Source organism: Pteronotus mesoamericanus, unplaced genomic scaffold (genome assembly GCF_021234165.1).
Source record: "Pteronotus mesoamericanus isolate MK-2021 breed Mesoamerican mustached bat unplaced genomic scaffold, CSHL_Meso_final contig_50, whole genome shotgun sequence".
Taxonomy (NCBI): Eukaryota; Metazoa; Chordata; class Mammalia; order Chiroptera; family Mormoopidae; genus Pteronotus; species Pteronotus mesoamericanus.
In genome coordinates this window covers 43626597-43641735 of record NW_026555186.1, presented here as the reverse complement: position 1 = coordinate 43641735, position 15139 = coordinate 43626597, and the positions used below count along the sequence as shown (strand labels likewise).

General features: G+C 34.0%; 1 protein-coding gene across 1 annotated transcript in view; it reads left to right on the top strand.

The window, feature by feature from the left end:
* Window positions 1-15139, top strand: part of SKIC3 (SKI3 subunit of superkiller complex) — a 77225-nt gene that overhangs the window by 35153 nt on the left and 26933 nt on the right. Inside the window, exons 20-31 of the mRNA XM_054578609.1 lie at window positions 2013-2189; window positions 2277-2421; window positions 2593-2671; window positions 2760-2821; window positions 2944-3000; window positions 4543-4611; window positions 6297-6371; window positions 7022-7163; window positions 9234-9327; window positions 11806-11883; window positions 13491-13615; window positions 14442-14565. Of these exons, the coding sequence (XP_054434584.1) occupies window positions 2013-2189; window positions 2277-2421; window positions 2593-2671; window positions 2760-2821; window positions 2944-3000; window positions 4543-4611; window positions 6297-6371; window positions 7022-7163; window positions 9234-9327; window positions 11806-11883; window positions 13491-13615; window positions 14442-14565 (1227 nt within the window). The remainder of the gene's footprint in view (window positions 1-2012; window positions 2190-2276; window positions 2422-2592; window positions 2672-2759; window positions 2822-2943; window positions 3001-4542; window positions 4612-6296; window positions 6372-7021; window positions 7164-9233; window positions 9328-11805; window positions 11884-13490; window positions 13616-14441; window positions 14566-15139) is intronic.

Below are 15139 nucleotides of genomic sequence, written 5' to 3'. Positions count from 1 at the left end.
AATATTCTAATATATACTGTAGTAATTTTGCAGTGCGGATAGGTACAGTTTCTTGTTCTTAAGTGGGTGGCATGCTGGACGTATAGAAGAGAGTGGGAAGAAAGAAGCCGTCTGCTAGTGGGGCAGCATTATTGTTCTTTCGGGAGTCCTAAAAATGAGAGTATCTGGAATTGGAATGATTGGAAAATAGGGGCTTCAGGTGCACAATATGCTTTACATCAGTGGTAAGGGCTTATTTTAAGCTTACTGGCAGGGCCAAAGGTAAAGGGAAATAAATAATCTGATCGCTCTTGGAGAGAATCTGTAGGAAAAAAGAGTGATGTCTAATATAAGAAAGGAATCGGAAAAATTTGAGTAAATCTGGTATTTTATAGAACTGTAAATGCATTAGCTAGGTAAAGGTGTTATTTGTGGTAGATGGCTTTAAAAAGTCTACAGGTTAGACATACAGTTGAATTTTTTTTTGCTCTTAAACATCGTTCTGTGCTTCCCTTCCTTTCTTTTCCTACTTGCCCTCTTCTCTGTTCCTTTTGATTTGGTTGCTCTAGGATTGCTTTGCTTCGAATATGAACCAAATATGAAATGAAAACCTTGGTCTTTTTTTCTTCCACTGATTTTCATTGCTACTTCTCAAGTCTCACATAATATAGCTCTTTCCAAAGAGGAAGGTATTGTGAAGACGGTATACTTTGTTGGAACTATATTTAAGAATAAATGCGAACCTTTTAGTGATGACACTTGAACTAAAAATACTGCCTTTCTTAACTTGGGAAATTTTGTTTTGGAAAGCATGGAACACAAAACCAATTACAAGGAGGTATATAAAACTCTTAAGTGATAATGCCCAAATTTATATTTACTTCTGTAATTAAAAGCTCATGCCACCACAATACTTATGTAAGGGGATAGAAGTTATTTCACTTCACATATATGTTGTGGTTTTTTTTTTTTTATGGAAACGAAAAGCAAATGAGTGTAAAATTGCTTATGTCTCTTCTTTTATGTCTTTTATTTTTTCATGCTGTCAATTTAGAAATGCTAAGATATTTAGGCAGAAGAACTACAAATTTGTTGTCCTTCCTCCTGGCCCTCACAAGGGGCTTTCAGTGATAACTGCAATAATTAATCTTACTTCTCTTGAAGATACTGGAAAATAATTTTTGGCTGGACTCCATGAATAGAAAAGGCAATGAAAAGTGTTCCATCTGCTTGTCCATCTGCCAGTAACAGAGCTGTTTGTGATAGCCGATTGTCAGGATTTGGCTTAAATGAAATTGCTGTCTTTTATTTATAAGATCTTGAGAAGAAAAAAATGAAGAGAAATGTATAGCTGAGATTTTCTCATTTTAAAAAGTTCTCTTGATCATCATAATTCATTTTCTATTTACTTTTTGAGCTTGTCCATTCAGTCTTACTTGCTTCAATAAATACAGGTTTTCACATTTTAGTTTAGATTTTTGTTATTGGTTTTAGAGAGTAAAAATCCTTTGGACTGCCAAATATATTTGGTACGTCATACATTTACTTGTCTTTTTTTTTTTTTTTTTGTAAGATCTGAAAGCAAAACTTTGAGTTTACAGTAATCAACTGTAAAGAGAGTTATCAGCTTTGGTTATTGTCCAAACAAATAAATAAACACAAAGAACATAGTTTTTAAAAAGTTAATATTAAAGGTGAATTGGTTCTTAAAAATTTATTGATACATTTATGTGATTTCTGCTACTTCTAACAAAAACAATGGAGAGTATGGAAGAGATGTTTGTAAAATTTCTGGCACTTAAAACAATCAGTTCCTTTTCTTTCCTTTCCTTCCTTCTTCCTATTAGGGAGGTGATAAGATGTAATTCAGTTAGAAGGAATTTAGTAAATCATTCCCTGCACTTAATTAAGGAAGTAGGTCTTAATCAGGATGGTATGTGTAATTTTTTTGTTTTACTTGTAAGTAGTAGTGAGGGAGAGAAAGTCTGTACTTGTTGCATATAATTTAAAAGAATCCCACTATTTTTTTTCAGGGCTCTACAACATCGATCTGATGTGTCTTGCCTTTGGAAGCTAGTTGGGGATGCTTGTACCAGTCTGTATGCTGTCTCACCATCTAAAGTGAATGTTAATGTGTTAGGAGTCCTTCTGGGTCAGAAAGAAGGAAAACAAGTATTGAAGAAAAATGAGCTCCTCCAACTTGGAGGAAGGTAATTTACAAAGATTGCTAGAGAATGACATTCAAATTAAATTAGGATGTTATAACAAAACATAATATCATTTTTATATTTCCATAGGTGTTATGGGCGTGCATTAAAACTGATGTCTACATCCAATACTTGGTGTGATCTTGGAATTAATTATTATCGCCAAGCACAAAATCTAGCTGAAACAGACAGCAACGTGAATGATCCTAAAGAACTGTTGGAGAAATCATTACATGTATGGTTTTGAGGAATTTTTTTATAAGCTTAAAAAAAAAACAGCTAAGTGCTTTTCTGAAAGATGTTTTTGATAATGTAAATACTATAGTGATTTCACATAAACCACATTTATCTTGACATAAATGTTCACATCTGAAGGATTAGAAATTAACCTAATTTTACTTTTCAGTGTCTGAAAAAGGCAGTGAGACTCAACAGTAATAATCACTTATACTGGAATGCTCTTGGCGTGGTTTCATGTTACAGTGGTAAGAATTGCATAACACTTCAATAATTTTAGAATATTGCCTATTTCAGGTAATAAAGTTCAGTTTCATCAAATTCTTTATTTTCCAGGTATTGGAAATTATGCCCTTGCTCAGCATTGTTTCATCAAATCAATCCAATCAGAGCAAGTTGTGAGTGTTCTTTGTGTCTATCTATGAAAAGAATTTCAAAATTTAGTGTTAATAATTTTCTGACAAAATTAGGTTCCATATAGACAAGGGACCTAATTTTTATACATATATATGTTTTTTAGAATGCTGTTGCATGGACCAACTTGGGAGTGTTATACCTTGCAAATGAAAAGATTGAGGTAAATGTGCTGTCTGTTTTGTCACATTAAAAGTAAAGAACAACAAACAAGCGAGCAAAATAGAACCAGGGACATGGAAATAAAGAACAAACTGACAGTAACCCGAGGGGAGGCAGGAGAGGGAGAATGGGGAAAAGAAGGGGAAGGGTCAAGTCAAGAAATATGTATAAAGGACCCATGGAGAGAGCCAACAGGGCAGGGGGGAGGATTGAATGTGGGAGGTGAAGGGTGGGTAGGGCAGGGGAGAGTAATGGGGGAAAATGGGAACAACTGTAATTGAACAACTATAAAAAAACATTTAAAAAAGTAAATACAAGTAAAGAACAATTTCTATATGTGACCTCTTCATAATAGCTCAAATTCTCATGGAGAAATACTTTGTGCATTGTTATCTATCCAGTGTGCTCTCTAATGAATGTGTAAGGTATATTTTCCTTTTCATACCACTCAAGAAATATATGGTTTTATAATTACGTTGGTTTTAATTTAGAGATTAAACAAAGTCTACAATGAATTATTTGGGTGTTTTTCTTTTTATCTGTACGCATGTATGAGGAGTTCCACGTAGGTGGTTTTGGGGGTAGGATGATGGAATATGGGAGAGGATTAGAACTATCACCTTAAATTTAACATTTGCTTAGGTGATTTAGATTTGTCTTTAGCAGATATTAACCCCTTTATAATCTACATGTAATTTGTCATACTTGAACAGTTATACATTAGAGAACTGATATGTGTTTGTAGATCATGGTTAGATGTTTCTATAAATCTACAGGTACTATATCTGTACTCTTGTGTTTTCAGTCATTCTACTGAATATCATTCTTTTAAAATAATGTTAGTATTCTTAGGACTGCATTAAGTCACAGCAGAGATTGCTTTAGAAGATTGTAAATAAAACAAAGGAAAATATTAGTGTGTATCTTAAAATATGTGAAAAAAATTTTTAAAAATTTATACAGTGTCCTGACTGGCTTAGTTGGTTAGGCTTCATCGCACAAAGTGAAAGGTTGCAGGTTCGATTCTTGGTCAGGGCACATACCTAGGTTACCGGTTCAGTCCCCTGTCAGGGTGTGTATAAGAACCAGCAGATCAGTGTTTCTTTCTCACATCTATGTTTCTCTCCCTCTCTCCTTCCCTTTCCCTCTCTCTAAAATTAAATAATTAAAATTTTAAAAATAATTTATACAAAGCAAGGTCTTAGTTAATAAACCATGAATTACGATACCATGGCACAGTTACCCACTAGCTTCATTTTTTTAGAGGAAAGATAAGACTCTTTTCTCCCACACATAGATCTTTGCTCTTTTGCTGGGTTCAGAACCCCTAATTTGTAGAGAAATATGCTGTAACCAAGAGTGTTCTGGTGGAACACTTTTTAACATTGCTAATTGTGCTTAAACAGTTTTAGGTTCATATGTGTTTATGTTGGTAAGTCTGACTCTTCTTCTTCTCTTATTTTATGCTTTTTGAACATAAACAATTTAATAATTAAATTTATAAACTGACTTGATGCATTATTTTCTTGCGTTTTTTTCTCAGCAAGCTCATGAAGCTTTCAAAATGGCTCAGTCCCTTGATCCATCTTATTTAATGTGCTGGATTGGACAAGTAAGACATATAACATTTTAGTTATTAATAATTCTGTTGATATAAATAACCTATTAATATAAAGCAGTATAAATACCCTATTAATATAAATAACAATGATGATAATGATCACAGGTAACATTTGAAGGTTTGCTTTTTGCCAGTGACTGTGCTAGGCTCTTTGTGTATGTTATTTCAGTTAATCTTTCATCAGCCCTTTGAGTTGGAGGTAGTTGTTAAACTCCTTATAGAAGCTCAGAGATCCTAAGTATTGTGCCCAAGGTGATACAACTTGCAATGATTAAGCTTTGACTTCAGGGGGCTTTGAATCTCATCAGTCTGACATTATTATGCTTAAAAAATAAACTAAGAGCACTCTTACTGTACATTTACCAACCCCCCCCCACCACACTGAATGTTTAGAAAGATCATTTTGACTATATGTTCTCATTTTCTGTAAAATCTTCCTAATTTGGTTTGATACTTGTTTATATGAGTCTCACCCCTACCACCCATCCCCCCAAATTTAGATTTTTGTACTGCCAAATAGGCATCAGGATACTTGATGAGTAATCTGAGTCTGTCACTGACTAATTTTTTTTACCTTTATAAAACTGCTGAATTTCAGGGGTTTTTTCACTTGAAAAAGAAGGGGATTAGAAAGCAGCCTCCAAGTCCTGCGTAGCTGAGAAATTGTAATGAATTACTAAGTGGTTGATTTTTTTGGTTTCAGAGAATAGTAGAAGCATCACCCATATCAGAAAATCATAAACCTGGATTTTGGTATTTTTATTGTACTTTTGACTTTTGGACCTGATTTAGGTAATTGGGAAAGCAAACAGAATTAAGGCAAACTTCCTGTTCCCATTAACTGTGGTAGCATTGGGGAGCAATGGCATTACTACTCTAATCTCTGTGTAAATTACTGGACTTGGGGCTCAAGAATGTGCGTTTCTAACTGTCCTGAGGGCTGCTGCTGCTGGGCCACGGACTTCAGTTGAGTAGCACTCACTGCCCAGGGCCATGCATCTTACATGCTCTCAGAAGAAAGTCATATCTTGTTTTAATTTTTCAAATATTTTAGTCTTAAAAATAGTTTATTTCAGGAATAACTTGTAGATTTAATTTAAATCCTAACAATAGAAGTGAGTCTTATTATTAATTTCTTAGTATTAATAATATATATCTAAAAATCCCCGATTTCTTATAAAAGATAGATGAGCTTAAAAGTAATTTCAACTTATTACATAGTCTGTAAAGTCAATAGCATAGGTATAATATTTAAAATTTGAAGCAGTTTTAAAAAATAAGCATGTCGTGGCTTTAACCTGTATCTATGGAAACTAGGAGTGAGGCCCTCCTTTGAAAAAGCTACCCACGTGAATCGCAGGTGAGCCTGTAATAAGAATCCTATTCCAGACAGATACCAGTATGAATAGATCAAGGGTGAGAGGGGAGGGAGAAGGTTTCAGATGGAATTTTGAAAGCATTTTTCAGCCTAAGGGCCAATTTAGTAACTCATGGGACTTACTAAAGTGTGAGCCATGGGACTGTGGTAGCCAAGGCTGAAGGTGAAATGTACTTTGCTTTTCCACTCACCTACTGATGTAAGCACAGATTTTAAGCCTTTGTTTTTCCCAGTTTCATTTATGATGATGATTACTCCTCTTCAACACAGGATGAAACTCCTTTTTTTTTTCTTTTAGGCTCTAATTGCAGAAACAGTTGGAAGTTATGACACCATGGATCTTTTCAGGCATACTACAGAACTTAGCATGCATGTAAGAATTTCAACATTCTTCTCAAGGATTCATTAATGAGTAAAGTATTAAACCTTTTTGAGGAAATGGATACTTAGTGGTATCAGATGTTAATGACAGCATTTGTCTCTACTCTTTATTCTTTCTTAAAAGCAGAGAAACTGTCTTTAATTAAAGAACTACTTGTTTTTATCTTTCTGTCATCTTTCAAGATCTGATGAAGACATGACATTGGGATTTCGTAGATGCAGTAGTAGCCATGTAGAGTAAAAACTGAGACTCTAGGAAAAATATACCCAAGTTACAGACTAGACTTGGTTGACATTTCTAGCTTATTTATAAAAGTGTTTTAGAATTCTTTTGATTGGTAATTATTACTTTGACCTATGGGAATGGTGCTGCGACGTAGCAGACTAACCCATCAGGTGGGGCTCTGTTTTCTGCACTTAATTTTATCCTATTTGATTCTTTTACTTAGAGTTGAAGCAAGTGACTTGATTGTGGTCTTAGCTGTGTTTTATCATAGTGACCCTGTAACAGCACTTAACAGTTGACTTAAAAGAAGACTAAGATGTGATACCTACTGTATTGAAATGTATTGTTTCATTTCTTATTTTTGTTCACATATTTATTACCCTATGTCTGTTATCTGTGGTTTTTTTTTTTAAAAGACTGAAGGAGCAATAGGTTATGCGTACTGGGTCTGTACCACGTTGCAAGATAAAAGCAACAGAGGAACAGAGCTGTACCGGTACAACATCCTTCAGATGAATGCTATCCCGGCAGCACAAGTTGTTTTGAGTAAATACGTAGGTAAGGCACCTGTTACATAATGACAGGCTATTTTAATAACTGTTGAAATAATTTAATGAATTTTAAAAATTAGTTAATTTCAAATTAAATGTTGCTTTTCCTCTCCCCAGTGGCCAGTCTACTTTGTAAACTTTAGTTAAGGACTTTTGAAAAGTGATGAAATATTAGCTAATGATTCAAGGTAAAAGTAACTTCCATGTTGTAGTGGAAAGCATTTTGGAACCAAAACAGCCTGAGTTGCTGCTGTTCTAGCTCTGCCATTTACTTTTTCTACAGTCTTAGGCCAAGTATTTTACTCCCCTTAACTTCTGTTAACCTTGGAAAGTAGAGATAATATATAGGTTGTAGAGATTTGAGAATTAAGTAAGATAATATGCTTTAAGTTGCAAACCCAGTGCCTTTAACCTCCCACTTTAATCCTGATTTTTCTGTAAGATACTGAAAAAATATGTTTAGGCTTAGGAAAAGGACAGAATGTTGAAGTTGTATTAACCATCTATTATAATAATTTCCTTTCCTTAGTATAACTGTTGAATTTTAATCTCTGCTCCCTCATTTAGTAGCCATGATAAAACCTTAGGTTATTCTACCAAGTTGAATTTTGGTTTTCCTGCCTAAAACAAAATAATGAAAATATCGATTGCTTAGGGTTTAAATAAAATGATTTATACAAAATGTGCACAGTATCTGGCATATCATACATACTCAAGAAATGTTAGTTTTACTAGGAATTTTTTCTTTTGACAGAATTCTAATGAAAGAAGCATGGAGTTTAAGCAGAAATATTGGCAGTTCAGTAATAAAAAGAATCATATAAATTGTGAAAAGCAGAAGAGAAAATGCCTTGTCATAGATTTGAAAGGATTGTAATACTCTCTTGTCTCAAGCCTGGGGCACTTGAGGAGAACATACTTAGCTTAGGAATCAGCACTGTGGGGCGTCAGTGTGTTATCAGGATGCCAGAATGCATGACTCTCATGAATACCTAGAGCCTCTGAGAAAGTGTATGATCAGAAATTTTATTGGTAGGTTTCCTTCCAGAATGGTTAACATTTAGATAGGATTTATATAAAGAGGCAAACCTTTAGCTTTCTTTGCAAAGTTCAGATACGTAGAACAATGAACAGATCATTTCCTGACAGTTTTCTTAGTTATATTTTTAACTGTCTAGTGGAGTCGTAATAACATATTCATTTGATAAATTCAACTGTATGTGCTTAGCCAAAAATAAATTAGTAAATTAGAAGAGAAATGAGGGAGAAAACAGAGACAGTAGAGTCTCTTCACCTGTCCTACTGACTGCTGCTGGGTGCTTGTGGGTGGAAGGCACAGGTCTCTTACTCAGTTTGACTCAGCCTTGGTGACCCTCTCCTTGTGTGGTAACTCGAGGAGTTTTCAGAATAAGTTTGTGTGATTTTCATCTTATGTTTCGATGTTAGAACCTAACCATCACATAAGATATGATTGCACTATCTTTGCTTATACAGTTAAAAGAGATTTGAAGGCTTGCTTCCAAGTGCAACTATAATTAGATCGAATATGTTTCTGTTTTGTACATCATTAGATGTATGATGTCTTTTGACATTAAAATTTCAAAGTACTGCATTGGCAATACTAGAGTCATACTCTGTTTCTAGTGTACAATACTGAATTAATTTTTTTTTAAACACATAGAAATTGGAGCACAAACACCAAGAAAAATTGTTGCTAAAATTAATCACAGGAAGGTTTAAGTTATTAGCCAAAGAATTGAATTTTCCTTGTAATTTCAATCAATAGTTTTAACATGAGGTACATTTTCAAATTATTACTCCATAAGGGATAAAAATGTTTAAGCTTTAAAACATTAAGTAGATAATAAATATAAATATTATTCAGTAATTTAGAAGAATGATAAAACAATTACTGATCTTATACAGTCAAGATAATCAGACTACTATTCTTAACAATACCAATGATCTCAGGAGATAATCTTTTATTTAAAATATTGAATAAGTTGAGGAAAAAACTAATATTATACAAACACAACCATTATATACATGTAAAGAAAAGATATTTTTGGATTTCCAGAAAGAATTCAGAATTATGCTCCAGCTTTCACAATGTTGGGTTATTTAAATGAGCATCTACAACTGAAAAAGGAAGCAGCAGATGCATACCACAGGTAAACCGCATGTAATGGAAATGTCATCCTTATTTGTCAGTTGACCTTTTGAATTTAGTCTCATTCTCATGAAGAAGGTACTAAATAAATGTTGATTTTTTTCCCCTAATCTTTTATAATCTATTATTATTACATCTTTGAAGGTGAAATTATACAGTCCAAATTTTCATTTGTATTTTGGCTTTTATTGTTTATCCCAAGAGAGATTAAAAAACAAAAACCAAACAACTCCCACCTTTAGACTTTGTCTAGCCTTATTCAATATTAATACATGTATTTATTCGAGAAGAAATCAGAGCATTATCTATTTGTTTGAATCACTTGAGTCTATTATATCTTTATCCATTCAATAAATACTTGTTGAACTGCTGTGTGTCAAGCAGTGCCCTTGTGCTGGCAGTTTAGCAGAGTGTTAAAAAGACACAGGCCCCTTTCTCATGGAGCTCATGTTCTGGTCGGGGGAGACACATGATAAGCCAGTAGGCATCTGTGATGGGAATGATTGCTAAGGAAGAAAATCAAAGTAAAGGACCTGAAACCACAGAGCAGGCAGTGAATTTGAGGTCAGTTTTAAGAGGGGGTAGGCTTACTAAGGAGGCAGTTGAAGCCTGGCCAGAACGAAGCGAAGCCACCAGCCATTCGGCTGACAGGCCAAGAGTGTTCCAGGCAGAAGGACCAGCAAGAGCAGGAGCTCTGAATCAGGAGTGGCTTTAGCATGTTGAAGACACAAGGACAGTGTGCTCAAGTGGATTGATTAGTCAGGAGAATGGTAGGGAAGGAAGTCAACTTGAAAGTTTATCTCTGCAAACAAATTGATGAATGAATACAAAAGTAACTGCTGATCTTGTGGGGACCAGATGAAAAGTTGAAAGACCTGATTGCCTAACCTCTGAGGTATATCGTTGCCCTCAGTCTAAATAAATCAACTTTTAGAAGAAGCCTTGTTAAATAAAAAAATGAATAATTGAAGTGCCCTAAATACTTTGCCAATCTTTAATGGATCTCTGCAGCTCAAAGGAGTAATCACTAAATGGTACTGGAAGCTGTATAATGAAGTTGTTGTTTTCTTCAGGTGTATGTGGAAGGGGTTTATGAAAAACCACAATTCTGTTCCTTTCGTTGTCACAGAAAACTTACCAGTAAATAAACTACATAAGTGTGATAGAATACAACAGTAAGCAGGATTTTTAAACAGAAAACTAGATAGCTTTAGGGTACTCATTACTTTTTGGGGGTACATATTATAATTGCACATATTGTGAATCCGACACTGGCTACACCTTCAGCCTAAAATGCAACTCCATGGTCACTTAGATACATCCCACTCTTTATTAACTGATCACCACTGTGGGTTTTTTTGCCTTAAACAAATATCTGAGGCTTGAAAATCAAAAATAGGTATAAATCTAAGCAGAGGTATAGTTTTTAATATAATACTGTGCTTTAGACTTCTCTGGCAAATTTTTGTTTTTCCTGTAACATCAGGGGAAGTAGAAGCTTTCCTTGGATATTTCTTCCTACCTAATCCTCTTTAAACAGAAAAAGAAAATAAATAAAATCTTAGTAAGTATTCTACTCTTTTTTTTTTTTTTGGTGTGGGCATGTGCCAGAGAGAGCCTGCCCTGGGTCTTTGTCTTGAGTGTTCTCATATGTTTTCTTTTCTGTTTTTCTTTTTTTAAAATTTTATTTATTTTTAGAGAGGGAGGAGAAGAGAAGAAGAAAGAGAAGGGAGAGAAGCATCAGTGTGTGGTTGCCTCTAGGGTGCCCCCTACTAGGGATCTGGCCTACAACCCAGGCATGTGCCCTGACTGGGAATTGAACCCGTGACCCTTTGTTTCACAGGCTGGTGCTCCATCCACTGAGCCACACCAGCCAGGGTGTGTTCTACTCCTTTTAGTTGTTAAGACATTTCCCTACTTGTCCAAAGGGGACTGAACATGAGAAGGTAAAGATCTGGTGTGTCAGCATGTTGGTGTATTAATTCTAAGCCTCTAAGGACTCCTGCTGACTTTTCCCTTCTCTGAACTCAGTATTGATCAAATATGTTTCTCTACACAACAGGTAAAGGCACATGGAAGAACTCAATTTCCTGGTTTCCTAACTCAAACTACTAGTATATGAATACTTTAAAGAGTACTTTTTACGTAGTTCAAATATGTCCAAACTTAAAACATTAACACAATTGTTTTTCCATACTTAGGTTAAAATTTTTGGAATATCTAAAACTCAAGTGTGATAAATGATTTCACTTGTGAGGTTCACTTTACTAAAGTAATCTCCCTGACAATCTAAGATCTAAGTATTAAGTATTCTTTTGTGGTGCCAATTTAATAAAATATGAGTAAGTGTTATAACTAGCATTAAAATATTAGTATAATTAAATGAAAACAAAAATCTGTGGGTTAAATTAATGAAAAATGATAAAAGAATGCTATTACATAAAGATAATTTAAAATACCTTGTCTTTTTTTTTTTAAGGGCAATTTTGTTGTTACAGAATGCAGAAGACCATGCTACTTATAATGATGCAATTAGAAATTATGGCAGGTTGTTGTGGTAAGCATACTTTTCCCATTCTGTGACCCTACTGGATTCTTCTGGTGAAAGCTATGGGACTAGTGAGGTGGTGACCAATTTATAGATTATTGCGCTGGTGATATTCCTGCAGGATACATAATTCCCACAATTGCAGACAGTGCCAACAGTTTCCCGTACCTGTAACAATACCTAACTCCAGCGGGCTCTGTGAGGAGCAGGTTTAGAATTGATGGTTGTGGACTATGTAAGAGAATATTTGGAAGAGAAGCAGTTGCTGTCTCTAATAGTACAAAGCTAGTTCATTGGAAGGATTGGATCTATTCTGATTTCCTTTGTATTTTTTTAGGGGATGGGCATTAGGAATTCAGAACCATTCTGAATTATTTTGAAATAGTACAGAAAAATTTCTATGTAAGTATATTTTGGAGGTGGAGAGGGAGCCACATAGGTTCCTTCAGATTCTCAAAGATTCCTGACTTCAAAAAAGTTTTGTTTTTTTTTTTAAAGATTAAAAATCAGTCCAGTTGCTTTAGAGGATAGGACTAGGACCAGAGAATAGGTGTTACTGGAGGAAGGTTTTTGGCTCAAGGTAAGGAAGTGTTTCTTAAGTGGAAAGCTGGCCCCAAACTGAATGTATTTATCCATAAACAATGTAAGGTAGCCCTCTTCTCTTCATCAAAATATTTATCAAAATGTGGTTTTACTGATTTTTAAATTCTTTCACCTTTATAAAATGAATTTTAGAAGGAAAGATTGCTTGTATTTTTAGTTCCCACCCACACCTCCAGGATTAAAAAGAGTTTATGAAAATACCTCCAATAACATTAAACATAGAAAGTGGTGGCGGGTAGGTGGAGACAAATGTATTTGAACAATTAAAAAAAACATTAAAAATAGAAAAAGCTTCTAATTATAGTGATGGATACTTATAAGTAAGTATTCTTATAAGTAAGAATATCAAAGATACAGTGTTTCTGTTCCAGGTGATGGCAATTGAGCTTATACAGTTTTTCTTCATTTTTAAAAATAAGCAAAACAAGTTATTTTTTTATACTAAAAAGTATTATATTTAGTATCACATTTAACAGTTTTTATGTTCATTCCTAATAAATACAGGAAAGGTAATATATAGTTTTGTTTGTGGAATTGTATCTATGTGCCCTCCAAAAAAAATGGATGTCCAGGTAAACAGTGTACATGAAGGCTAGCTTTGACTGTGACGTAGGTATTTTATGACTTGCTAAGCTTGTCAAAGATGCTAGAACCATACTTATGGTAGTAATATTTAACTAATGTATTAAGCTTAAAAACCTAGAGTTCTGTATAGAAGTTACCTTGAAGTTATTTTATAATTTGGGATTTAAATTCAAGTTTAAGAAGCACTTTGCAATTTAGCAAAACTGGTCATTTTCACATTATTTAAAAGAAGCGAAGTATGAAGCTAAATCCCAGAGTACATCCTATGTGAAATAAGTGATATGCTTTATTTTAAGTCTTTTCTACAGCTTTAACTCTAATACATTGAAGTTATTGAAAGAAGCATGATGTAATAATGTCTTTACATTTTGATGATGTAAGCCAAAATTATTTTTTATATTAAAAGTAAGTTATGTTTTGTTTCTTAGTTCCATTGGTGAATATGATAAAGCTATCGAGGCTTTTAAGTCAACACCCCTTGAAGAGTTAGAAGACATCATAGGTTTTGCATTGGCTTTATTTATGAAGGGTCTATATAAAGAGAGCAGCAAAGGTGAGTATGTTTTTTGAAGCTGAAAGATGCATCTTACTTTTCCAGGCCTGTGAGGAATTTGATCATGAAGATTTTACATATAGAAAGATGTAATATTGAGAATAGGGGTCAGGATTCCAATGTTTGTTAATATCTGACTAGAAGTCAGGAATAATACTAGTAACTTTTTGTCTGTTTTGTCATTTAGTAGGTTATTATGATTACTAGTCCTTATAGAAGTGTTAAGAGTTGAGTTTTATTTGCATTATTTATGTGAGGAAACTAAGCCCAAGATCACTTATGGTTGACATATGAGCTAGCATTCGAAAACAGGTCTTTACTGCTTCACAATGCTTACATGTAAATTTTTGATAAATGAAGACCTCAACTTTTGTTAGTAATAGTATATTTTGGTTTCTGCAAAAGTGCTAGTTGAGTGCATATTCACATGCATAGGCCCAGCCTCTGTGTGTGTAGCTCAGTGAAAGGATGGAGTTGTTCTGCACACGAGAATTTTGGTGCTGTCTCAGTGGCTGCCAGCCTCCACTTGTTTTGAAGATAGTGACTGAGACCTACCTCTCTCCAGATTCTGAAGGTAGAAATTAGGGAACATCACATAATAACCCTAATGATATCTCCATAATCACTGGGAACGGCCAAACCAAATCAGATTATTATAAAATTTTATTTCATCTACTTGAAATCAAGGGAACAATAAGGTAATATTTTAGTTAAATCTTTTTTGAAAAATAGAATTAGGAAAGGAAAAATCCCATAGTTTGTCAGTCAGGATTGCTTATGTATTGTTGTTTTTTTTTGTTTGTTTGTTTCTAACCGTATATAACAGCCTACGAGAAAGCTTTGTCTATTGTTGAATCAGAGCAAGACAAAGCCCATATCTTGACAGCTCTGGCAATAACGGAGTATAAACAAGGAAAAATGGACATAGCCAAGACATTGCTATTTAAATGGTATGTATAGTTGACATCATTGCTTAATATGACTAATTGCTTAAATGTGGGGTTCAAATTGGAGCAATGTAAAATGAAGACCCTAATGTTTTAAGAACTTTTTGATGAAGAAAAGGGATTGGACCCACCTAGTTGTGAACTGACAGTCACAGGTGGAACTAAAAATCATGGCTTAATTAGTCCTGGATCTTTCTAGTCCTTCAGAAGCATCCTGTACACTGTGTTTTATTTATTTTTAAAAAGAGTAATGGATCACCTAATCTAGTAGGATCTTAACATTTTAATGAAAGTAGTTGTAACTGCGTGTTTTTGGCCTTCTGTGTTCCTAAAGAGATTTTTTCCTTTTACCTTTTCAGGTTAACATGATAAAGTTCTTTCAAAGAGAAGTCTTTAAAAAAAAAATGCTACCAATACAATTAAAAAAATGTTACCAATCTAACTTGCAGCTATTTCTATATTTTTGGCATAAGTTAAAAATAATAGCATATGATATATATGGTTATTTATATGGTATTTTTTGACTTAAGGAACTTTGTTTTTAGAATGTTGGTCTCAGTTTCTTCAAAAGCAGTAA